The sequence below is a fragment of the Nomascus leucogenys genome, chromosome 2, assembly GCF_006542625.1.
Source record: "Nomascus leucogenys isolate Asia chromosome 2, Asia_NLE_v1, whole genome shotgun sequence".
Lineage (NCBI taxonomy): Eukaryota > Metazoa > Chordata > Mammalia > Primates > Hylobatidae > Nomascus > Nomascus leucogenys.
The window spans coordinates 88,870,605-88,896,437 of NC_044382.1; the positions used below are offsets into that span (position 1 = coordinate 88,870,605).

At 44.9% G+C, this 25,833-nt stretch overlaps 1 protein-coding gene across 4 annotated transcripts in view; it reads left to right on the forward strand.

Annotated features, from left to right (window-relative positions):
- Positions 1-17,833, forward strand: part of THBS4 (thrombospondin 4) — a 93,902-nt gene extending 76,069 nt beyond the window's left edge. For all 4 annotated transcript variants that reach the window (XM_030800646.1, XM_030800650.1, XM_030800633.1 and 1 more), the window contains 13 exons: positions 2,690-2,842; positions 4,900-5,004; positions 5,237-5,344; positions 5,615-5,774; positions 6,848-6,966; positions 7,845-7,897; positions 11,413-11,606; positions 12,628-12,806; positions 13,492-13,540; positions 13,633-13,829; positions 14,476-14,648; positions 16,932-17,071; positions 17,611-17,833. In XM_030800646.1, the coding sequence (XP_030656506.1) occupies positions 2,690-2,842; positions 4,900-5,004; positions 5,237-5,344; positions 5,615-5,774; positions 6,848-6,966; positions 7,845-7,897; positions 11,413-11,606; positions 12,628-12,806; positions 13,492-13,540; positions 13,633-13,829; positions 14,476-14,648; positions 16,932-17,071; positions 17,611-17,672 (1,692 nt within the window). In that variant the 3' untranslated portion in view covers positions 17,673-17,833. The remainder of the gene's footprint in view (positions 1-2,689; positions 2,843-4,899; positions 5,005-5,236; positions 5,345-5,614; positions 5,775-6,847; positions 6,967-7,844; positions 7,898-11,412; positions 11,607-12,627; positions 12,807-13,491; positions 13,541-13,632; positions 13,830-14,475; positions 14,649-16,931; positions 17,072-17,610) is intronic.
- The last annotated feature ends 8,000 nt before the right edge of the window (positions 17,834-25,833 follow it).

Below are 25,833 nucleotides of genomic sequence, written 5' to 3' on the forward strand. Positions count from 1 at the left end.
CATAATATATTCGAATATTGGCAGAATAAAGGCAAAAGTTTGTGCTGAAATAGTGTTTAATATGAGTGGTTTTATAAGTAATTTTTATGTAAGAATAATTTTATAAGTGCCAAGTTTGTTCTTTATTTTCTATCAAAGTTGCAATATTAGGCTATTAGATAACTATTTATTGAATAAATTAGTACTCCTGTATTTTAAAATTGTGAAGAGCTTCATAGTTTATATTAATAGTTCAGTATTTTACTGGTGACTACACAGTCCCCAAATGGCATTATTTATTTTCATAAAACTTTTCAATCATGGGGTCAGGAAATCGAGACCATCCTGGCTAACACGGTGAAACCCCATCTCTACTAAAAATACAAAAAAAAATTAGCCGGGCCTGGTGGCGGGTGCCTGTAGTCCCAGCTACTCTGGAGGCTGAGGCAGGAGAATGACATGAACCCAGGAGGCGGAGCTTGCAGTGAGCCGAGATCACACCACTGAACTCCAGCCTGGGCAACAGAGCAAGACTCTGTCTCAAAAAAAAAAAAAAAAAAAAAACTTTTCAAAACTTTTCATTGTATTAAATTGAAGTGCTTAGCACTTAGGGATGCCTACAACTTAAGTATTCAGATATGGGTTTTATTTCTGAAAGTTCCTATCAAACTGTGTCCAAGATGAGAGATGTACCAGAGTTGACTATCAAGAAAAGAACTACTGATTGTGTGTATGACTATTTGGAAGTTATCCAACCTCTAGATTCCTTGTTTCCTTGTAAGTAAAACCACTTTACGTTTATCAAGTCACTTATTTTAATCCTCACAACAACCTCATAAACAGGGATTATTATTATCCCCATTTTACAATTGAAGAAACTGAGGGACAGAAATATTACATCAAGTCCAGGCATGGTGGAGCATGCCTATAGTCCCAGCTCCCCAGGAGGCTGAGGCTGAAGGATCATTTTGGTACAAGAGTAGTTTGAGGCTACAGTGAGCTGTGATCGCCACTGCACTCTAGTCTGGGTGACAGGGAGACCCTGTCTCCAAAAAGAAAAAAAAGAAATGTTACGTATTTAGACTAAGGTCACACATCTTCCAGGTTGGCTACAGAGCCTGAGTTCTTCTCCACAATGCTATATTGCTTAGGAATAGATGGGGATTTATTGCTTCTCAGCTTTTTTTTTTTTTTTTTTTTTTTTGAGACGGAGTCTTGCTCTGTTGCCCAGGCTGGAGTGCAGCGGCGCAATCTCGGCTCACTGCAAGCTCCGCCTCCCGGGTTCACGCCATTCTTCCGCCTCAGCCTCTCCGAGTAGCTGTGACTACAGGCGCCCGCCACCACGCCCGGCTAATTTTTTTGTATTTTTAGTAGAGATGGTGTTTCACCGTGGTCTCGATTTCCTGACCTCGTGATCCGCCTGCCTCGGCCTCCCAAAGTGCTGGGATTACAACCGTGAGCCACCGCGCCCGGCTGCTTCTCAGCTTTTACCAGGACAAAGTAGTCTGCAAATAGATTTGCAAGATCTTGGTGTAAAGGTAATAACTGAGCCACCTAGAGAGAAGGAAAGAAGACAGTAAATAGAACTCCAGGAAACCCCAAAAATGAAGGACTAGGCTAAGGAAAAAGAGCAGAAGCCAGAAAAAGGAGCAGCTGACAGCACAGCCAGGGAGGCTGAGAGATCGAGACAGGTCATCGGAAATCATGCTTTGGATTTGGCAATTAAGAGGTTGTGAGTGACTTAAATCATTAAATTGTATACTTCAAATGGATGTCTTTTACGATCTGTAAATTTTATGCCAACAAAACTGCATAAGATGAAAAAGATCTAATGTACAGCATGGTGACTGTAGTTAATACTGTATTATATATATGAAATCTGCTAAGAGAGCAGATCTTAAGTGTTCTCACTGAAAAAAAAAAAAAGGAAGGTAACTATGTGAGTTGATGGATGTGTTACTTAACTGACTGTGGTAATCATTTCACAATGTATACGTATATCACATCATCACACTGCACATTTTAAATATATTCAGTTTTGTCAATTATACCTCAACGAAGATGAAAATTTTAATTTTGATTTTTATACATATTGTATAATATATAATATATATTACATATATAGTGCAGTGTAATAATATATATTATATATATAAAAGCTAAAAAAATCTGGCCCCTGAAGTGTCATTGCAGTAGAGCTGACAGCTCATTTGTCAGTTTCTCAGCCTACCTCATCAGAAATTCTCAATGCAGGCCACCAGCATTTCTCTGTGCACCCATTCCTTTGTCATTCCGTTGTAAAAGAGCCAAGGAACAGAAAGAAGAAAAATTAACTTGCTTTTTAAGCAGATAATCTCCCTGTCCCCAGAGTAAACTTCTCCCAGGACTTCACTGGAACTTTTGGCCTGTCCCCTATGCCCTCCATGGTGGTGGCACGGGCAACTCAGTGTCATTGGTTCACAGTCCAGCCTTCTTCCCTCACTTCTATTCCTACTTTGTCTGAGTGGCCGGACACAGCCTCCAGTCTGATGGTGTTTTCATCAACATTCACATGATCTTACATGTAAGCAGAGAGGAAGGCGTGGGTCTATTGCCTGATTCCTGCCAGCAATGAGTACCTGTGAAAATATACACAATTAACTGTACCTTTGCTCAAACTGTACCTTTGCCCACAGCTTTCAGCTCATCACCTGATCTTTGTTCCTTGCAGGGATCTTACCGCTGTGGGCCTTGTAAGCCAGGGTATACTGGTGATCAGATAAGGGGATGCAAAGCGGAAAGAAACTGCAGAAACCCAGAGCTGAACCCTTGCAGTGTGAATGCCCAGTGCATTGAAGAGAGGCAGGGGGATGTGACATGCGTGGTAAGTTGTTTTTTGACTTTCTCTATCATTTTTCCTCTTCCATTTTTAACACCAACTCTCTCCAGTTTCTATGTGCTTCGGGGTAAAAGTACTCCAAAATGAAAGCATTGCAATTAAATGAGCATGGAGTGTAATAGGAACAGGGTCCACTGAGTTTGTGGGGAGCAGCCTGGCATCCATCTAACCATCAGCTGCCTTTTCTCTCCCTCTTGGCTGTCGGGTAACACTGTCCACTTGGGCACCTGGATGCCAGAGCCTCCGGTGAAGCCCCAGCTCCCAAGCACCTTCTATGGAAAGGCCCAGAAGCCAGCAGCAGGGAGGTGAAGGAACATTCTTCTCCCCTTTCCTTCTTCTGCCCCATCTACCTGCCTGTATAATGACAACATACCTGCTGTCATCTCTAACTGTCCTCATTCTTACAACTTCCAGAGTCTGTCTGCTTCGACGTTCCTGTGGGGGGTGGGCCATCACGTAGAGGTGGGGACTGTCATAGTCCTTCCGGGAGAAACCTCCCGTCTTCCATAGGTGACTGGCAGGGGCCAGACGGTGCCATGCTCTATGTCTACCTCCACTCCAATCAGGGACAGCTCCGTGAATGGTCACGCCTCCTGTGCATTCTCTAGCCATGGAGCTGGTCTGGGGAGGGGAGGCTGGGAAGAGAGTAGAGCAGTCACAGCAGGGCCTGACATGGGTCTCATGCTGAGCTTGTAGTGGGCCCTATGTGAAGGAGAGGGCATGCTCCTGCCATCCATTCCCAAATCCAAGGATCCAAAGTCCTGGGGATCCTAGGTACTGAAAAGTCAGCAGACTTCAGCTGCCCCCCTCCTCTGCACTTCCTGGGGTGCCAGGCTCTCGGCAGGTGGCCCGTCAGACTCTGGAGTCACTGGTTCACAGTGATCGACCCTGAGTAGCAAGATGGATTCTCGGAGCCCTTTTCCATCTTTATCTCAAAGTTATGCTTCTTTATCTTTATGCATACACAATTTTCCACAATGAGCCTACCACTTTTCAAATAGGAAAAATAAGAGTCAAAAATGAGTTAAATAAATAAATATAATAAAGTCAGCCCTCTCTGGCAATACAGATATTCAGTAACAAGGTCAGATGGAAGAATGTGCTGTATCGGAGGGGGAATAACCCCAGCAAGTTCCTGAATTCCTCATGGTTGGGCTTATTACCAAAAAGCAGTCATTGAGAAGCAAGTGTATATCTCTGTTGAAATCCCCATTTTCTGTGAACAAATTGACAACTCCCCGGGGATGGTGGGTGATGGGGCTCTTAATATGTTTTTGAATTTGTAATAAGGCACAACGACAGATGGTAAAGGATTAATAAACTTGGTGTGACTACTAAAATAATTGAATCTGCCAGAAAATGGCTCATTAAAAATGTATTTGTTCCTAGAGGACATATTTCCTCATTAAAGTGAGTCAAGGACTAACCTCCTAGATCAGCCTTCCAGGCCTTCCAAAGGCCCTGCTGGGGCAAGTGAGCAGGAACCAGGAGCCCAGGAGGGTTTCTCTGGAGTCCTGCCTCCTAAATCCTGGTTGCAGAGGGAGAGCACGGATGATTGAGAATAGGCAGGCTGCGGCTGAGGAAGTCACTGGTCTGAAAGCTCCTTATTTTGGGTGGTGAGGCCAGGAAATTTAACCTGTGCTCACATAAGTCTGATTTCCCTTGGCCCAGACTCTGCTCCTCAGACTCTCTCCCTCCCCCCTCCTTTACCTCCCGTCCCAGGTCAGCTTTCTCTCCCTCTGCATTTCCAGTTCCCTGTGACCTTCTGGGTCCCCTCCTCCCATCTCCCTTCTGCTGCTCTGCCTGTTCCTGGAAGTGGGAGTGGGAGGGAGAGTTTTCTAAGTCTCCCTTTACATCTTTTGAATAGTGAACCATTACACTATTCAAGTGCAATTAAATAGTTTCTAAGCCCCACCGAACAAGGCTGAGTGACTCTGGGCCCTCCCCCTGGGAATGAGCAAAGGAGCAGAGAGGCCCTTGTCAGCCACCAGCTCCCTGCCAGGCTCAGCTTCCCAGGCCTCTGATGGGCTTTCCCTTTACAGTGTGGAGTCGGTTGGGCTGGCGATGGCTATATCTGTGGAAAGGATGTGGACATCGACAGTTACCCTGACGAAGAACTGCCATGTTCTGCCAGGAACTGTAAAAAGGTAAGGGGTGTGGGGTGGCAGTAGGCACACATGCACTGTGGCTTTCCAAAGTCACATCTTCTATGGGGAGAGATTCTGTGGATCTAATTTAAAATTGTACTTGTAAAGTAGCTGCATCTCAGATGAAGTGAAACAGCCACCAACAATAAAGCCACAGTGTCTTGAGGTCAGAAACAGTTACTGGCTTAACACAAATGTAGGATGTCACTCGGAACTGCGTTTTCCCCCTAAGGACAACTGCAAGTATGTGCCAAATTCTGGCCAAGAAGATGCAGACAGTGATGGCATTGGCGACGCTTGTGACGAGGATGCTGACGGAGATGGGATCCTGAATGAGCAGGTACCTGCTTCGCTGGGAAGGCCTGTGAATTGCCACGTACCAGGGATGATGGGAGAAAGCCTGTGATGTCAACTATGTATATGAATCATCCCAAATGTTAGTTTCCATGCCTGCATTCCACAGCACTGCAGCTTTTTACCCTGTAAGATTCACAAATGTTTGAAATATAAAACTGACAAACTTGGGCCACCAGAGTTCTGATGCTTCATAACAATGGGGGAAGTGGATTTGGTAAAAGTATGAGTGATGTTCTATCCTTCCATCTTTTAGGATAACTGTGTCCTGATTCACAATGTGGACCAAAGGAACAGTGATAAAGATATCTTTGGGGATGCCTGTGATAACTGCCTGAGTGTCTTAAATAATGACCAGAAAGACACGGATGGGGATGGAAGAGGAGATGCCTGTGATGATGACATGGATGGAGATGGTAGATTTGTCTTGCTTTTATCTTTTATTTGGGATTCAATTGACCTTGTTCCATTGTTCTCTGAGAGAGTAGGAATAGAATGACTGATTCAGGGCCTTCCAGCTGTGGGTGGCTCACTGTGGCCTGCATCTGGAGGACCCAAGGTGGACTTGTGTCTATGGAAGGAGACCCCACAGCCCACTCCACTACCTAATGGCTCTGGATGTTTCCAGGACTCTGTATCATTGCCAGAAACTTTATAGGACCCCTTCAAGCAGTGTCTTGTCAGGGTGTGTCTTTTTGGGGCATCTCCCTTCCCATTTCTACCTTTCCTCACTCTCCACTATCTTTTCTACATGTGAGAGACCCAGAAGTGGAGAACTGAATGAGAAGGCATTGAGCAGGGTCACAGACTACACATCCCATTGTGGGCATTTGAAGGAAAAACCTTTTTGAAATATCACCTGCCCCAACACACACATACACACACACCCACACACACACACACACCCCACTCCAGAACATGCACACCCCCCTAAAACATGACCTCACCTTCTGCAAGCCTAACTGATGACCCATTTCCAGTGGTATATGCTGGTAAGGAAACCACAGAAAGACCTAGTTGGTAGCATTTTCCAGTTTCCGTGATGTAACGCCATACTGTCCTCATTGCTGATTTCAAGCTACCAATGTGACATAATCAAACACAAAACTGAAAAGAGAGGGACACAATGGACCCAGCTCCAGCACAACACTGCCTAGAGCCCTAGGGTCTCAGTCATAGCTCAGATACCCACGAGATCCTCCCTCTCCAGGGTCAGTCCATACAGCCATCATGATCCCCTCCTTGTGGTTGCTATCATAGCCCTTGACATCTTGGACAAATTAGAATTCAGTCATAAATACTTCTGAGGCTCTTCATTTTTAAGTCTCCCAGAATCCATCCTTTGAAGCTACCTCTGAATAACTGCAGAAAACGGTAGTCCCTGTGTGACACTGGCCCAGGCAGAAGCGACTCACCATGAGCCTGATCTCTCCAGCACCTAGAAGTCAGTGACATTCCCCTGACTCAAGGTAGCATTTCTTTCTTACAGGAATAAAAAACATTCTGGACAACTGCCCAAAATTTCCCAATCGTGACCAACGGGACAAGGATGGTGATGGTGTTGGGGATGCCTGTGACAGTTGTCCTGATGTCAGCAACCCTAACCAGGTTAGTAGGATACTGGGGAATTCAAACTCCAGGATGAATTCCTCTATGCAAAGACTCACTTAAGACAGGTGTCTAGAAAAACAGCAGCACCTCTTAGCTGTTGCCACTTACCTAACAAAGCAGAGGTGGAAAAATGACACACTGTGAGCCTGAAGATGGTGGGATCAACACCACACGAGATCTGAAGCCCTAGGGACTATCTCCCAGGCTGTCGATTGCCTGTGAGGTTAGTAACACGAGCTTTATGATGCTCAATACAAGTACTTTTCCTGCAGAAATGAAAACGGAACATGGAAATTAACCATTGGGAGCCTTGTGTCCCTTTAGTCCCTAAACCCCTACACAGCCTATGTATGGACATTTCAGATTAAGTTCAGCCAGGGATGTGTTGCATCTCCCTTCTCACTCCTCCTCCCTGTCTGGATAATTGGGTATGATGTGTCATTTATTTTTAAAGCCCTGAGAGAGGGGAGTCATGGTTGCCCTCTGTGACTCACTCACGATTTTGGCTGAATTTCAAATTGCAGAAGCAAAGCAAAATCAACTTGCCTTCTCCCCATGCCTGTGGCTGGCTGCCTCTGACCCGTGCCAGAGTTCCATGCCTCCACCTGCCACCATGCTACCCCAGCGCCCCTTTCCAATCAGCTCATCTGGTGTGTGGGCAGCCCATCCATGTAGCTTGATATTTTAGAAGGCTTTTTTGAAAATTCAGCATTGTGCCTACACCAATATGGTGTTGTCCTTTTGCAGTTTTGCACCACCCCAGTTCCAGAGAAATAATTCCCCAAATCCAATGATGATGGGTGAGGTCTGCCTTCTCTGGAACATTCGGTACGTGCAGGCCCAGGAATAAATAACATGTGCTGTTCTCTTTGCAGTCTGATGTGGATAATGATCTGGTTGGGGACTCCTGTGACACCAATCAGGACAGGTATGACATGTCTCCCAACTGCAGAGAGCCAGATGCAAACATCCGGAGAGGGTTTTTTTTTTTTTTTTTTTTTTTTTTTTGAGGTGGAGTCTCGCTCTCGCCCAGGCTGGAGTACAGTGGTGCGATCTCGGCTCACTGCAAGCTCTGCCTCCCAGGTTTACACCGTTCTCCTGCCTCAGCCTCCAAAGTAGCTGGGACTACAGGCGCCCGCTACCATGCCCGGCTAATTTTTTTGTATTTTTAGTAGAGACAGGGTTTCACCATGTTAGCCAGGATGGTCTCGATCTCCTGACCTCGTGATCTGCCCACCTCAGCCTCCCAAAGTGCTGGGATTACAGGCATGAGCCTCCGCGCCCGGCCCGGAGAGGGTTTTAAATTTCAGAACTTCCTGCTGCTCCATTCCTTGGGATCTTTCTGGGTGGACTGAGCTGCTGGCGGGATAATAGCCCTGCCTCTGGTCAGAATTACCATGAAAATTCTCCCTGAAAGTTCTGTATAAGGGATAACGGTGTCAGAATAGGTTACTAGGCACTCCAGCAAGCGAGATCTATTTCAGGAGAGGTAATATAGCATCATGCTTCACAGATGGGCTCTGGAATAAGACAGCTAGATATAAATTTCAGCTCCTTCTCTTACATGCCAGCTAACCTCAGGCAAATTACCTAATACTTCTGTGCCTCAATTTTCTCATCTGTAAAATGAGGATGACAGTAGATCTAGCTCATAGGACCATCGTGAAGATTGAGTTGATCCACGGAAAGTGCTCATTATGATTTCTGTAATATACATAGCACTCAATAGACATTAGCTCTTTCATTTTTATATTCTTTCAGCTCAGGAAAACTTCACCATCATCCCAAAATAGAAGGCTGTCAGTTTGCTGAGGGATTGCTATTATTTCCTGGTCCTTGAAATTTTTTTAATTCAGTTTTCCTTATTTAAGTGGAATTGCTCTGTGGAAGTGAGTTTTGTGAACCCTCCTAGCTCAACACGATGGAGTCCTACATTAAGACTCAAGTCTGGATCAACTGATCAGATTCTGGAAGAACATCATCAAAAACAGACGTGTGTCACTCAGCCCTAGAGGCATCTGCAACCCAAGGTTCTAAACCCTTTTGTCTCCTTAGGGAATTCTTACAAAGGCAGTCAGGACAAGGATGAGAGGGAAAGGATTCTAAAAGACAAAGCAAAAAAAGATGTAATTTCTCTCCTGATACCTGGATTAGAGGTTGCCCTGCAGAAACCAGTTCCTGACCCAAACCTTACTCAAGGACAGCGCCTATGAAGCCACAGCTCTTTTTTTTTTTTTTTTTTTTTTTGGAGATGGAGTCTTGCTCTGTCACCCAAGCTGGAGTGATCTCTGCTCACTGCAACCTCCACCTCCTGGGTTCAAGCAATTCTCATGCCTCAGACTGCCACGTAGCTGGGATTACAGGTGTGTGCCACCATGCCTGGCTAATTTTTGTATTTTTAGTAGAGACAGAGTTTCACCATGTTGGCCGGGCTGGTCTCGAACTCCTGGCCTCAAGTGATCCACCTGCCTCAGCCTCCCAAAGTGTGCATCTCTTTCATTATGCTCTGTGTCCTTGCTGCGAAGTACATATAGTCATCCCTCAGTATCCCAGGATATTGGTCCCAGGATACCCCTCTGCCCCCAGGATACCAAAATCCTCAAATACTCAAGTCCCTTATATAAAATGATGTAATATCTGCATATAACCTATACCTGTCCTCCTATATGCTTTAAAAATCCTCTCTAGATTACTTAATACCTAATACAATGTAAATACTAGGTAAATAGTTATTATACTGCATTGGTTTCTTACTTGTATTATTTTTTGTTATTTTTTATTGTTCTTTTTCAAATCTTTTCAATCCTCAGTTGGTTGAATCTGCGGATACGGAACCGCGGATACAGAGGCCTGACTGTACTAGCTAAGTGAACTTAAACATATTTCCCAGTCTCTTGGCATCTCAACTTCTTCATCTGCAAAGAGGAGATGAATAAATGCATCACTCAGGTTATGGTGAAAATTCAAGATAATGTAGGTAAAGCTCCTGGCACAGCGCTGGCCCAAGGGTGACATGCACAAAACAGAGGCCATGTTATTATTGGTATCACAGTACAAGGAAAGGCACATCAGCAACAGAGCCTGACGTCAGATGTCCCTCTCCTCTTCTGAGGGGAAGGTGGGACTGTATCCTGACAACTGCCGTAAATGATGTGCATCAAGAATGTTCCCTGGTGCAGGTCATCTTGCACTCTGACTACCGTCTACATTAATTTCTAAAATATCCTGTCCCACCAGCCTCTAGATATTTGCCCAAAACAAATGACTCATTCTGCTATGCTTTAATTCCCACAAAGTTGAACCTTGGAGAAGAGGACAGGAACTGCTTGTTTTTAATGTTCAGGGCTATATAGAAGGGCTGCTAATGGAAATAGCTCAGTCTTGTGTTTTATAAAGCAGACCTGCTGCATGCACAGGGAGGGATTCTGCTGTTTGAGCCACATCATCTGCTTGTCCAGGCTGACTTCACTTTCTCTGGACCCTTTCTGTCCCCCTGTACCATCTGGAAGGTGTGGCTCTAGAGCATGGTCTGGTCCCTGGCTTCCCTCTCCAAAAGGGTGCAGGGGCAGCTTCTGGCCCAGGACAGGCCACAGGTGGACCAGGTCTAAAGGAGTACTCATTCTTTTCCAGAGTAACCATGAGAGGTCTCAGCCTCCAGGACACCTCTTGGAGGCAGACTCATCTTCAGATGGCCCCTCAGCCTAGAAAGTCAGGTGGACAGAGAAGGAGAGTTCTGAGAAGTCCTTTAGACCAGCACTGAGCCCGGCCTACATACTCCCCTCGAGAAGGCGTGGCCCTGTTCACTTTGCCCTTCTCCCTATGGCGTTCAGGTCTGAATCCTCATTGGATCCATTAGCCAGGGATTGTGAAGAGTAATATAACAGAAAACACTGTAGGGCTTCCTAAGAGTCCGTACTTTTTCATATATTGAAATTTAATATGCAAAATTCTGATTTTCATCATTTAATCTTCATAACAACCCTATGAGGTAGGTACTATTCTCATTTTACAGATGAAGACACTGAGCCATAGAGAGGTCAGGTGTCATGCCTGAGGTCACACACTGGCCAGTGGCTGAGCCAGGATTTATACTGAGGCTGTCTGGTTCTCTGCCTGTCACTCTGTTCCCCTCACACATCCTCTGAGTTGAGTATCATCTAGCAGTTCCCAGGGACTGATAGGAGCATCTGGTCACAAATCATAGAAATAGACCCTTATCTTCTTTAGGAGGAAATGACTCACTTGTTTCAAGAGGTTGGGGATGGGAAAATTGTCTCTGAGGCCCATAGGGCAGCCTTATCTAAGGGAATGACCCCAGTGGGTTTTTTAAAAGCCAACCCTGGTTTAAAAAAAAACCTCAAGCACAGACCCTCCTTCCTAAGAATGGATCCTTCCTGTTCCCTGCTAAACTGTGAGCCACATCACCTGTCCTTTCTCCTGCAGTGATGGAGATGGGCACCAGGACAGCACAGACAACTGCCCCACCGTCATTAACAGTGCCCAGCTGGACACCGATAAGGATGGAATTGGTGACGAGTGTGATGATGATGATGACAATGATGGTATCCCGGACCTGGTGCCCCCTGGACCAGACAACTGCCGGCTGGTCCCCAACCCAGCCCAGGAGGATAGCAACAGTAAGCAGGCTCAGCCCAGAGCTGCACAGCACCCCTGGGCTCCCTTCAGCCAGGCACATGGGGGCACGCCTCTCTCCAGGCACCAACTCAGAACATCCCCAGCTCCCATCAGCTGCTTCTCCACACCCAGCTTCTCTGCATAGCTGCAGCTTGTGTGGACAGCAGATATCTGGTAGACACCAGTCTCCAACTCAGTCAGGACTGAGCTGCTTTGCATCTTCCTGAACAACCCTAGGATGCCATCACACAGGTCAGGGAAGCAGCCACACACTGTGGCTCAGTCCCCAAAGGGCTTGGAGAGCTGCTCCACCATCTTACCTGTCACCTGCCACCTTCCCCTGGGAGTGCCAGAAAAGGAGCAGAATAGAACGGCACAGTAGAAGTGGTATATGCTGGGTTCACAAACACAGATGCCTGCAGGGGCCAGGCAGATAAGAAAATGTCTGCACCAAGCCAGACATGAGACAGCAGGGAGTGTTGAGTGTTGGGGACTGCAGTGATCTGGAGAGGGCATGCCCATCCACAGCAGTGCACATGCAAAAATGCCAGCACGTTAGCTGAACAACACACACGTGGGGGCCACATTCAGTCTAGGGGCCACCAGAAGTTAGTCTTAGAGATATTCTGGTAACAATAATTTCCCTGTTTTCTACACATTACGGTCCAGAAAGTACTGTAGACATTTGCTTATGTGAGGTCAAGCTTAAGATCCACCAGTTGGTGAACCCAACTGTAGGTAATAAGAACTTCTTGGGGACAGAGTGGAGGGCAACTGTTCAAATTGATCTTTCAAAAAGCTCTGAGAGGACTGGCCTGGTCACCCAGTACGAGGACTCCAGAATGGTGCCTGGCACCAGCTCAGGCATGTCCCCAGGGCTCCTCTCCCAACACTGATGGGAAATCACGGCCCTGGTTGTGAGAGCTTGAGCCCTTCTGTTCCTCATGCAGCCCCTTTCCCTGCCAAGGAGTGGCGGTGGGTATGAGCACTATTGAGCTCCTGTCCTTTCTCCACCCCACTCAGGCGACGGAGTGGGAGACATCTGTGAGTCTGACTTTGACCAGGACCAGGTCATCGATCGGATTGACGTCTGCCCAGAGAACGCAGAGGTCACCCTGACCGACTTCAGGGCTTACCAGACTGTGGTCCTGGATCCTGAAGGGGATGCCCAGATCGATCCCAACTGGGTGGTCCTGAACCAGGTGAGTGTCACATGGGTGGCAATGGCTCAGCCTTGCCTCTCAACAGAGGCCCTTCTGATAGTGGTAGGTCATGTTTAGAGGGTGCAGACAATGAGCCAGGCATTCTTCACATCACTCTTATTCCTCAACAGCCTTATGACAGACTACTTCAATTATGCCCATTTTACAGAGGATGAAATTGTCTGCTACAGCTTTCATGATTGTAGCAGCTTTAATGATGGTAGCACTGTGGTAAGTAGCTGAGATGACTGGAATTGGGACCCAGGCAGTCTGACCCTAGAACCCACGCTTCTGATCTCTGCAAGACTGCTTTCTGCATATCCTCCTCATTGTGTAACTAAGAAATGCAGGCACAGAGAGGCTTGGTAGATTTCCAGAGTCACAGAGAAAGTCACATTGATTAGAAGTATATGTTGTACGCACCCCAGTTAAGGGCCTATTCAATCAGCTTAAGTGACAGTCTCAGCAAACTTATTTCTATTCAGCTTTGAGGTTTTTTTAACCTTTACAAGCACATGCTTTCTTTGAGCACATAACACAATAGAGCAACTATTCAGATAATGAAATCTTTATATGGAGGTCAGACATCACTGGCCACTCACTCATGGTGCCTGAGGTTTTGAGCTTCCTTAAGGTCACTTGGCCCCTTCAAGACTGTTCTGAACTCCCTCAATTCTCTCTGCAGGGCATGGAGATTGTGCAGACCATGAACAGTGATCCTGGCCTGGCAGTGGGTATGTGCAGGGCCTCAGTTGCCACTCGCATAGAATTCTTCCAGCTACTAGTGTGGTTTGTCTATTGTTCTAATCTTATCTGGTCCTTACAGGGTACACGGCTTTTAACGGAGTTGACTTCGAAGGGACCTTCCATGTAAATACCCAGACAGATGATGACTATGCAGGCTTTATCTTTGGCTACCAAGATAGCTCCAGCTTCTATGTGGTCATGTGGAAGCAGACGGAGCAGACATATTGGCAAGCCACCCCATTCCGAGCAGTTGCAGAACCTGGCATTCAGCTTAAGGTATTGGTGGTTTGCAGTCATTCATCTCCCTTTCTTCTGGACCCCTCATCTTTTTTCAGATGTTGTGTTTTCCCATATGGTACTTAGTTAATCTAAAAAAATTGATGCATTTATGCTAACGTTAGAGTCAGGGAAGACTACAGCTGACCCAGGGCCTTGCCTTCATTCCTGTGTACCAGCTACATTCTAACCTCTAATGGGGGAATCCCAGCCTACATGAGGTCAGAGAGAAGGAAAGTTTAAAGTGCATCTCCAGGCACACTGTGTTGGAAATTGGCTAATAAATTTCATGGATAGGTCCAACTTTGTACAGGAGGGCTGATGGGCTACTTCTGTCACTCCAGCTAGGACACAAGGCTGACTTAAATAGCCAGACATTTGATGGGAGCCCTCATTGGGCAATGTAGGGAGCAGTGGATGTGCAGCAGGAACAACATGGAATGTGTAATGGAATACTGGGCAAGGCTTAGTAGTAAAAGGTTGGGGTCACCTCCATATATGGCATTTAAGTGTTTATGCTTTGTTCTGAATCTAAGGCAGTCAGATTATAACCATGATTGTAACCTGGATCATCACTTCAGATCCAGAAAGCAGGAAGGGTGGTGCCTGTGTCCTGTCCTAAAACCTTGCTTGTGTCATCATCCAGGCTGTGAAGTCTAAGACAGGTCCAGGGGAGCATCTCCGGAACTCCCTGTGGCACACAGGGGACACCAGTGACCAGGTCAGGCTGCTGTGGAAGGACTCCAGGAATGTGGGCTGGAAGGACAAGGTGTCCTACCGCTGGTTCCTACAGCACAGGCCCCAGGTGGGCTACATCAGGTAGGTAGAGGCCCCATCTCCTTACCTTGCTCTAGAAGCAAAGCATTCTCTGTTCTGCAGCCCAGAGCCTTCACTTCCCTGAGCAATTCTGACCTGAGATAGTCCCCAAGGACATGCGAGGACTTTTGTGACCGCAGGATGGGGAACCTAGAAAAGAGGTGGGGGAGAATGTACTCAGGGTCAGACCACCCAGACAGGACAGTAGGACCAAGATGGGGATAGAAGGAGCAGAGCTGAGGGGACGACCCAGCATTGTGGGGTTGGTGCATTTGGATGGCTGTGCCCTTCTGCCATGCTCTACAGAGAAGCCTGAGGGTGGACATGCCAATCGGTACGAGGTAAGAGGTGTGGCGGGGTCTCTTCTCCACACCGTCCCCTGTGGCACCTCTGGGCCCTGTGTAATCACTTACTAGTGCACATTTCACCCTGACTGCACTATGCCCCTTACAGTCTGTCTTCCCTACTGGATCACAAACTGCATGAGGGCAGCGCTTGTATCTTCTTTTTTTTTTTTTTTTTTTTGAGACGGAATCCCACTCTGTTGCCAGGCAGGAGTACTGTGGCGTGATCTCAGCTTACTGCAACCTCCGCCTTCCTGGTTCAAGTGATTCTTCTGCCTCAGCCTCCCGAGTAGCTGGGATTGCAGGCACGTACCATCACACCAGGCTAATTTTTGTATTTTTAATTTTTGTATTTTTAGTAGAGACGGGGTTTCACTATGTTGGCCAGCCTGGTCTCCATCTCCTGACCTCGTGATCTGCCCGCCTCGGCCTCCCAAAGTGCTGGGATTACAGGCATGGGCCACTGTGCCCAGCCATAGCTTATTAATCTTGATCTCCCCAGTGCCTAGCACAAAGCCTGACATCTACTACACGTGGCATGAACTGATCGTCATGTAAGCCAAAGTAGTCTTGTTTCTTTATAGGACTTTTTGTTTGTTTTTTAAGTATTCTCAGGAATTAGGAGGCTTAGGGCTGTATCTTTGAAATGTAGATAGTGGTCTTCTTCATTTGAACTTGCAGATCAACACCCATCCTAGCCTATGTAGTATATTTAGGAAGGAGTACTGAGTGCATTCTCCTCATCTGGGCAGGAAAGCAGCCTCATGGAAAAAAGAAAATCATGAGGGCAAATTCACATTTTGTTTCTCTTTGTGACATTATGTCAAATGTACTCTGTCTCACAGCAAGATGATCATGTTCTCAGCCCTATTAAGCCCAATGCCCCTTTTTTATAATAAATATTTTGAACCGTCCCAAAGTGGAATCATAGAAATTACAACCTACCTACACATATAATCTAGAAAATCAATGTGAGCCCTAACAATATAATAGAGAAATAAGAATAATTTATAACAAAATAATTTAAATATTTGAGCACAGCCACACCAGAAGACAAAATGAAACAGACACTTGCACCCATGCCTAGAATCACTACGAAGGTGACATTCTAACAGACTGTTGTGTCAGTGACTTAAATGTTACACTGGTGTTGATGACAGCGATGTAAATTTCTCAAATGGTACACATTTTTTCTCAATTTACCCTGGAAAATATAGTTTATATTAAAATTTATGCAAAAAATACTTGCTGTTTACAAGGGAAAGGGAGTCAGGTTCTAGGCCCTGATAGTTACTCTTTACCTACCCTGGTGTCTGAGGAACACTCCAGAAGTGTATGGAATGCAGGACAGGTTTTGATTGTTCTCTCCAGGGCACTGCACGCCATCCAGCATCCCTGGCTGCCATCACTCAGTGCCACTGGGACAACCCAAAGTGTCCCCACAGATTCCTCCAACTCTACTTAGGGAGTGCAGTCTCCTGGGGAGAATCATTGCTCTGAGATTCCACCAAAAGATATAAATCAGACCAAAGGAAAAGCAGAAGTTTTTAAGCATGGTATCTAGACAAGGCAACTTTCATGACAATGAAGACACAAAACTTTCTCACTCAAGACATCAGGTTTGGTTTGGTTTGGTTTGATTTTTAACTCAAGTTTGATAGTGTGACCAACATCATGTTAGGCCTTGTGAGAGACAGAAGTTGGGAAGAAACACCCCCCACCCCTCAACACACACACACACGGACACACACAGTCCCTGCCCTCAGGGACTTCCAGTCTAGTAAGTGGGAACAGCTACAGTACAATCCAGGTGAGCGAAAAATGGAGCCTAAAACAGAGTAAAGACGCAAGTACGTGTAAGAAGTGGGGCCCCTGGGCCTCACAGTGGGCACTTTACCCGGGTTGGATTTCATGGAGGCCCCTCCGGCTGTGTTGTCTGCAGGGTACGATTTTATGAAGGCTCTGAGTTGGTGGCTGACTCTGGAGTCACCATAGACACCACAATGCGTGGAGGCCGACTTGGCGTTTTCTGCTTCTCTCAAGAAAACATCATCTGGTCCAACCTCAAGTATCGCTGCAATGGTAACGTGCATTCTCGTTACTGTTCAATATTGTTACTAGAATTAGTCAAACCCTGCCACCTTATTTTTATACCGCACTTCCCCCTGAAAGCCCAACGCCCATACCACATAGTCATTAAAACCTGATAGTCCCTGTGTACCAGAAGTAAAAAGCAGATCGCATTTATCCTATTTTATCCATGTGGAAATTAAGACCCATAGAATTTAACTGCATGGTTTAGGGTTTGGGGTTCAGGGAGAAATCCAGTCAGATTTAATTTGCAGGAAGCCTTTATTTTCATGTGGTTAAAACATAATCACAGATACGAAATCCATTCTGCCTGCTGGTTTTCTGTAGGGCCGGAAAGGAGCACTCCTGGGCTTTAAGCCAACGGTTTGCAAAGCAGCCTGCAGGAGAAAATGGCGGCGAGGGCCTGCGGGGCCTCCTGGGCAGGCTAACAGCGCCCCCTACAGGACGCCTGCGCCGCGGGCGGGGGCCGGGGTCCGGGGTCCGGGGTGGAAGGAGCCTCGCTAACCTCCCTGTGCCCATTCCTATTGCAGACACCATCCCTGAGGACTTCCAAGAGTTTCAAACCCAGAATTTCGACCGCTTCGATAATTAAACCAAGGAAGCAATCCATAACTGCTTTTCGGAACACTAAAACCCTATATTTTTAAACTTCCTTTAATTTTCTTTATATACACTGTGGCTTTTACCAACCCAAATATATCAAAACGTTTTATGTGAATGTGGCAATAAAGGAGAAGAGATCATTTTTAAAAACCGTGTTGCTCAGACATTGCTCTCACGTGGCTCAGGCTTTGAGGTGCCCGTTCTCGGAGGGATCCCCGTTAACTTGCAGGGTGGTGGTTTCTTCTCAAACCCGGTGGCCGATAAGATGAGCCTATGCGTGAATCACAGGGCCCAGGCCAGAGGTTTCATCTGGGGTCCCCCCAATTCGCTCCATACAAAACGCCTAACCGTTCCATGCTCACCTCGGTAGCCTCCTTATTTTGGGTAAGGGGTCTCAGAAACACGTGTTCGGGGTGGCACCTTCCTTAGGGAGGCGTTTTTCTGACCAAGTCCTGGGACAGATTTGCCCAATTCTTTCTGATGCTGTCCTCCCATCCCACATCTTCCACAGACGTCTATTCCGGCCCCTTCAACGTAATTCTTAAGCTTATTTATATATTTGGCTCCCTCTAGTGGAATGTAAGCATATTGACAATAAAGGATCATGTCATTGCAATCAATATTCCCACAGTATCTGGAATGTAGCAGATAGCCAATAAATGTTTACTGAATTAATAAACGAAGAACGAATGAATGAATGAATGCCTCTTAAGTGAAAGGATAGTAGAGTGTATGTGATCATAAAAGTCCTCAACTCAAAAAGTCACAACATATCCTCTATCTGTGGTACCAGTAGCTGGATGTACAGGGCAGAAACTTGCCTAATTTGTACACTAGCCTTTCTTGTATTTCAGTTGTAAGTCAAAGATCCAAGCAAAGTTTTATAAATTCTCTAGAAATTTTGTTTCAAAGAATATTGCTGTGTGGTTATATATTTTCTTATTCCAGAATTCCTAGAGATATATTAAATCATGTATGAAGAAAAAACACCACAGTTTTATCATGACTTTAACAGTGAGAAAATACAATGGTGCATGCATGAGATCTGGAGGATTTCTGGACGTCCTCCTCATGTACAGCCTGGAGATGTGTGTTGCCTTGTAATCCAGGACATCCGATCTCCTACATCAAAAACTCTAGTGGGGCCGGGTGTGGTGGTGCTTGCCTGTGGTCCCAAGCACTTTGGGAGGCCAAGGCAGGCAGATCACTTGAGGCCAGGAGTTCAAGACCAGCCTGGCCAACATGGCGAAACCCATCTCTACTAAAAATACAAAAATTAGCCAGGTGTGGTGCCACTTGCCTGTAGTCCCAGCTATTTGGGAGGCTGAGATGGGAGAATCGCTTGAGCCTGGGAGGCAGAGGCTGCAGTGAGCCGAGATTGCACCACTGTACTCCAGCCTGGGCAATGAGAGTGAGGCTGGTGGAAGGAGGCAGCAACCCACGCCATGCCCACCCCTGGGGCAGCCTCCCTGCTGTTGGCTGTGCAAGCCCAAGAACGCAGTATGTCCACAGGAAATAGACTCTCTTGGTTAAATCTTTTGTGTCTATAACTGCTTTAGAAACCATGGGCCCACAGGAGATCTAGAACATAATTCCATCCCTTAGGGAGCTTATTACATTTTTGGGAAGACAAAATTTGTTATTTATGCAAAACAAGAAACAAAGACGCATGTAGAACCAGCAGTGTGCTGAAGCCAGCTCCTACCAGCTCATAAGAGCCAACTATTCAAGTTTAGGAATATTGTGAGCCAGTTAAACTGTTGGTAGTTTGAAATTGGCCATGGTGGGAGTATTTACACAGAAACTGGCAAACACTACAAATCAGGGCTCCAGAGAACTGGTTGTTAAATATTTATCAGCACACAAGTGATTATTCTACCTTGTCCTATTCCTAGTTGGCCCTCTTTGTATTTTTGAAGCTGATGTAGAAAACTTGAGGCTTTCAGAAAATTTCTTGCATAAGAAATGAAGTAAGAAAAGTGAAAATGGGTGGGGTGCTATGGCTTACACCTGTAATCCTAGCATTTTGGGAGACCTAGGCAGGAGGATCGCTTGAGGTCAGGAGTTTGGGACCAGTCTGGCCAACATGGTAAAACCCCATCTCTACTAAAGATACAAAAATTAGGCCAGGTGCAGTGGCTCCTGCCTATACTCCCAGCTCCTCAGGGGGCTGAAACACAAGAATCTCTTGAACCCGGGAGGCGGAGGTTGCAGTGAGCTGAGATCGTGCCACTGCACTCCAGCCTGGGCGACAGAGCAAGACATGTCTCAAAAAAAAAAAAAAAAAAAAAAAGTGAAAATTAGGAAGCACTTGACAGAAGCTAGCCAGTTGCAGACTCAGGGGATGAGCTAGCAGGTATGGTATGCTCTCCCCCAGGTAACTCCCTGGGCTTCTTGGATATTTGTTATACTCAACCTTAGCACAATGACTCAAATTCCTATTACAGTTCCATTAGGTTAGTAAGAGCCTCATTTGAATCTTACACCTCTAGGACTGAGTGGCCATCAATCTCTCACCAACTAGTATGAATTCATTCCAACGCCCATTCACCTCCTGACTTTTCGTGGAGATCGAGAAGACTGAGGAGCTGGGTACGGTGGTGCGCGCCTGTGGTCCTAGCTACCTGGGAGGCTGAATGGGGAGGATCACTTGAGCCCAGGAGTTCAAGTCCAGCATGGGCAACATAGCAAGATCCTTTGTTGTTTTTTTTTTTTAAAGTACTGGGGGAATGGGAGGCGTGGCTGGGAAAGAAAAGAGGCATTGTCACTGTAGGGAAAAGACCATGGCTGAGTAGAATCCCACGGGAAGTGTGGGAGATCTCTGGGGGCAGGATGAGGGCACTGGGGGCAGCCAGAGGAGGCCTGGGGGCATGGGAGCAGGTGCACAAAGGGAGGTGCAGCCCTTTTTGCCTACACCCAAGAAGGAGGAAAAAAAAAACTCTTCCTTCTCCCCATCCAGGTTATTAGTCCTAGGCTCCAGAAGTATTACGGTGATTATCCTTAGGTTAATTTTTGAGACAGGCTATAGAGTTAAAGAGAATGAGGAAGATATAGAATCCAGCCACCTGCTATTGAAATAGCTGTAGGCATTTTTTATGGCCTAGGCTAGAAGATAACTGGGAACAGACTCAAGCAGCAAAAAAGAATCTGGTCCAGAAGTGAGGCCGTGGGAAAACTAGATAATGTACAGCATAAATCTAGGGGTGAGAAGTGGGGCGCCCCTGTTTGGGATACACACCTGGGGTCCCCAGTAACATCGGGACTGTAAGAGTGGCTCAACCTTTCAGTGGCATGAAGAAACCCCCTGCAGTGTCCACAGCTCCGCATCTTACAGCCCCGCCCAATTTGGTCATAGGCAATCTCAGGCGACAGAGACGCTCACCCCAAATTTCCTGGGGCAGTATAGTTTCCACAGTGAGGGTGTTTTATTCCAGAGAAATAATTCTAGTACTATAGAATTAAGTATAGAGATGATGAAGTAAATTGGACCCATCATCCTAATATTTTTGTTTGAATATGTGGCAACGCACTTGAAATATCTAAGAGAATTTGGCATAATTAGAGAATGCAATAAATTGAACTTGTGATTCCAGTTTAGAATGCAGACAGATGATCTTCACCTTAAAATGGGGCTATGTCCTAATAAATCCGTAAGTTGAACATATCTTAAGTCCAAAGTGCATTTAGCACTCCAATAAACCCAAGTCAAAAGTTTAAATCATCCATCATTAAGTCCAGATACTCAATTTAAATAGGGTTATGTTTTGATAAAAATCGTAAGTCAAACCATCATTAGTTGGGAGTTGTTTATAGTTGAATTATTTGGTTTATCATCATCATCATTATCATTATTATTATTGAGACAGGATCTCACTGTCGCTCAGGCTGCAGTGCAGTGGTGCAATCTCAGCTCACTGCAGCCTCAACCTCCTGGGCTCAAGTAGTCCTCCCACCTCAGCCTTCCGAGTAGCTAAGACTACAGGCTCGTGCCACCATACCCAGCTAATTTTTTGTATTTTTTTTGTAAAGATGGGGTCTTACTGTGTTGCCCAGGCTGGTCTCAAACTCCTGGGCTCAAATGATCCTCCTGCCTTGGCCTTCCGAAGAGAGTATTTGATTTTAGACTTGTGATTTTAAGTCAGAAGGTAGGAGAATTTGGTAGAATATGCAAATATTAAGGTGATTAAGATAACTTCTCATCCATTATATAAATTTTTTAAATTTACAAGTTATATAAGCACATAGGTAGGTTTCATCAAATGACAATAAATTCATAAATGAAATTTAAATATATTGTTTTTAATGTTACAAATTAGCATAGTATATTATGTCATAAATTAATATATTATATTTATAAATGGGATTTAGAGTGTTTAAGGAAATTTAATTAAGTTTGCAAATGGGACTAAACATTAATCAAAAGCCTAAAAGTGATTATATATTTTGCTATAGAGTAATAAGTAGATTTGCATATTTATAGAATAAAGTAATAAGATTTTTAAGTTGAATTTTTTAACTTAAGGTTTTGTAATTTGTAACTTTAATCAAATATTAATTTTAAAACCAAAGTCACCATAAATTGTCTTTTTTGTAAAAGACAACCTTTCCTTCAGGCATAAGGAAAGCCTCCTACAAGCTCCACATTTTACCACCTCGCCTAAATCATTGGTTAATAAACAACCTCAGACAATTGACATGCACCCCAAATTTCCTAAGGCAGTAGAGTTTCCTTAGTGGAGAAGGGTCTTTTATTCCTGAGAAATAATTCTACAATTGTAGAACTAAGTACAGAGATGCTGAAGTCAATTGGACCCATCATCCTAATATTTTTGTGTGGTGCTTGGGAATTGTGTTTGTGTATGTGGCAAAGTACTTGAAATCTCTAAGAGAATTGGCATAAAGAATGCAATATATTCAACGTGGGATTCTAGTTTAAAATGCATACAGATGCTCCCTAACTTACCATGTAGTTACATCCTGGGATAAACCCACAGCAAGTCAGAAATATCATAAGTGAAAATGCATTTAATATCTTTTTTTTTTTTTTTTTTTTTGAGACGGAGTCTCGCTCTGTTGCCCAGGCTGGAGTGCAGTGGTGCGATCTTGGCTCACTGCAAGCTCCGCCTCCCGGCTTCACGCCATTCTCCTGCCTCAGCCTCCCGAGTAGCTGGGACTACAGGTGCCCGCCAGCACGCCTGGCTAATTTTTTGTATTTTTTTAGTAGAGATGGGGTTTCACCGTGTTAGCCAGGATGGCATTTAATATCTTGATAAGCCCATCATAAAGTCAAAAAAATCTTAAGTCAAACCATTATAAGTTGGGGATTGTCTGTAGTTGAGTACTGATTTCAGACTTGTGATTTTAAATCAGAAGGTATGGAGAATTTGGTTGAATATGTAAATGATATTGAGGTGGTTCAGATAATTTATAATCTACTATATAAATTTTTTTAATTTACAAGGGTTATTTAAGTGCGTAGGCAGGTTTTGTCAGACAAGTGACATAAAAATAAAACATTAACTTTATAAATGCAATTTAAATTTATTGTTTATAATGTATTACAAATTAGCATAGTATATTATGTTATAAATATGTTAAATTTATAAATGGAATTTAGAGCATTTAAAGAAATTTAATTAAGTTTACAAATGGCACTAGACAGTAATCAAAAGCTTACAAGTGATTATAAATTTTGCTATAAAGTAATAAGTAGATTTGTATATTTATAGAATATAGTAGAGTCTTAAGATTTTTAAGTTGAACTTCTATACTTAAGGTTTTGTAATTTGTAACTTTAATCAAACATTAAAAACCAGTCACCATAAATTGTTTTCTGTGTATAAAAGCTACCCTTATAAGCAAATAACAAAATCAATAAAAAACAGCACAGTGACAGTCAGCACTGACTTTTTTTTATTGAGGGGTGGAGATCTGGGGAAATGCATCCTCAGTTCCAAATAAGGGGCTAACAATCATTCCAGAGCACTGCCCTTTTCTACTTTGGGGACTGTCACCGCACAGAGGGATAAAGGACCTTGATTCAGCTCTCCCTGGCTCCAAAGCATCACCAAGCAGCTGGCTGCAGCAACGCTGGGCGCCTGAGCTATCCTGCTGTCAGCTCTCAAGCCCCTCATTTGCCAGGACACATGGCCTGAAGAATGCACTAGCCCCAACTTGGGGCCCTGGTGTGGCAATGTGGCAAGGAGCACCTCTCTCTTCTCCCTACTACATCAAAAATTTTAAGGATGCCTAAACATGTCTGCTTATCTGGAGGGCTGGGGTGAATGAGGCCTCCAGAATGAAAGCTCTCCTATTCTGGCTGCACCACCTGACTGAGAAGTAACTTTAGCTTATTTCCTTGGCTCATCATAAAAGAATGAAAAGCATTTTCCTCACATTGTCTACCTCTTCAACTATGGAGTGGACATGCATCATGCCTCCAACTGAGGTCTTTGAGAAAAACAACTTTATTTCCCAAATTTCACCTTGTTTTTCTTCTGAGAACTTATTGTGCCAAACTCAAGAGAAACATAACCTCAGTCTTTCTTGGGGTTCCCATCCTTCTTCCAGAATCAAGACTCTAGGATGTCTTCTCAGTACCAAGGTGTTTGGGGAGGGGGACATCTATCCACACAGATTCCTTCTAATGTGCCCATAGTCAGCACCCACCCCCCATACTCTAACAGACCACACTGGGGACCTCAAATCTGTGTGAAACTTTGCAGCCATTCCTTTACTGGCCCCTTACCTATGGACTGCAGAAAGCCCCCACAGGCCTCCCTTCCTTCTCTCTCAGCATGGGAGAATCCTTCTCAAGCATGAGGAGGGAAGCCTCATTCTCCCTCTTGCTTTTGGCCAAGAAATCTTTTCCATTCCCGGTGTTCCTTCACTTATGCCCTGCTATGACTTGAATGCGCCCCCTGAAGCTCGTGTGTTGGAAACTTAATCCCTAATACAACACTTTTGAAAAGTAAAACCTAATGGGAGATGTTTAATTCGTGAGGGCAGAGCCCTTGTGAATGGATTAATGTCAGTTACAAAAGGGCTTGAGGCTGCGAGTTCCATTTTTTGCTCTCTTATACTCTCTGCCCCTCCATCTTCCACCAGGGGATGACACAGCACAAAGGTCTTTGCCAGATACCGGCACCTTGATCTATCTTGGACTTCCCAACCTCCCATGTAAAATAAATTTCCTTACTTTATAAGTCACCCAGTCTACAGTATTCTGTTATTGCAACACAAAATGGACTAAGACACTCCCACAAACCCCAGACTTCGACTATGGGCTTAGCTCTGGGTACACAAAAACTAGAACAGTTTGCAAGCTGGCTCTGACTCACACCACCACAGCCTCACTGAAATAGTGGGCCCAGAGTCCACTCTACCTGAATGGGAGGATTGGGGCAAAGGGAAATATGAAAAGGAAATGGGTCAATTTCTCAAAGCGCTACCGCAACATATTGTGAACAACTTCAACAGCTAATTTTAAAAAATTCTTTTTTAGAAATGAGGTCTCACTACGTTGCCCAGGCTGGTCTCACACTCCTGGGCTCAAGCAATCCTCCCACCTCAGCCTCCCAAAGTGCTGAGATTACAGGCATGAGCCACCACACCTGGGCTCATACTGTTTAGATTTGTTCCTAAAAGTAAAAGATGCCTATATTTAAACCAGGCCAGATCACTCACCCTAGAAATTCCACAAATAGCCCATGCTGAGAGCTCCAGGCAGACGGGTGGCTGAGCCCAGTTCCCATCCTGGCCTGGAGGAGGAGACCTAGGAAGTCACAGCTTAGGATACACTGAGGCGGGCAGGAAGGATTGCTTTTATCCATTATCCAAGCTGTGATTCGGTGCATAAGTTTCCCTTTCATTAAGTTTAACTTGTTGAGTAACATTAAATTTATATACTGCAAAGCACAATAGAATTTCACGGCTGTGAGCATATATGTTCACAAGCATCATCCAACTAAGTGTGAGCATCTGCTGCCTCATTGGGGGTATTTACTAGTCATTCATTAGTTATTTATTTTGTAGCACCTATTAAACAGTAGCAGATATCTAATGTCTAAGAAAAATTTATGGAAGGAAGATTTGAATGGAAAATTTTCTCTATTAGCATATTTTTAAGGAGTTTTCCTCACAATTCCATC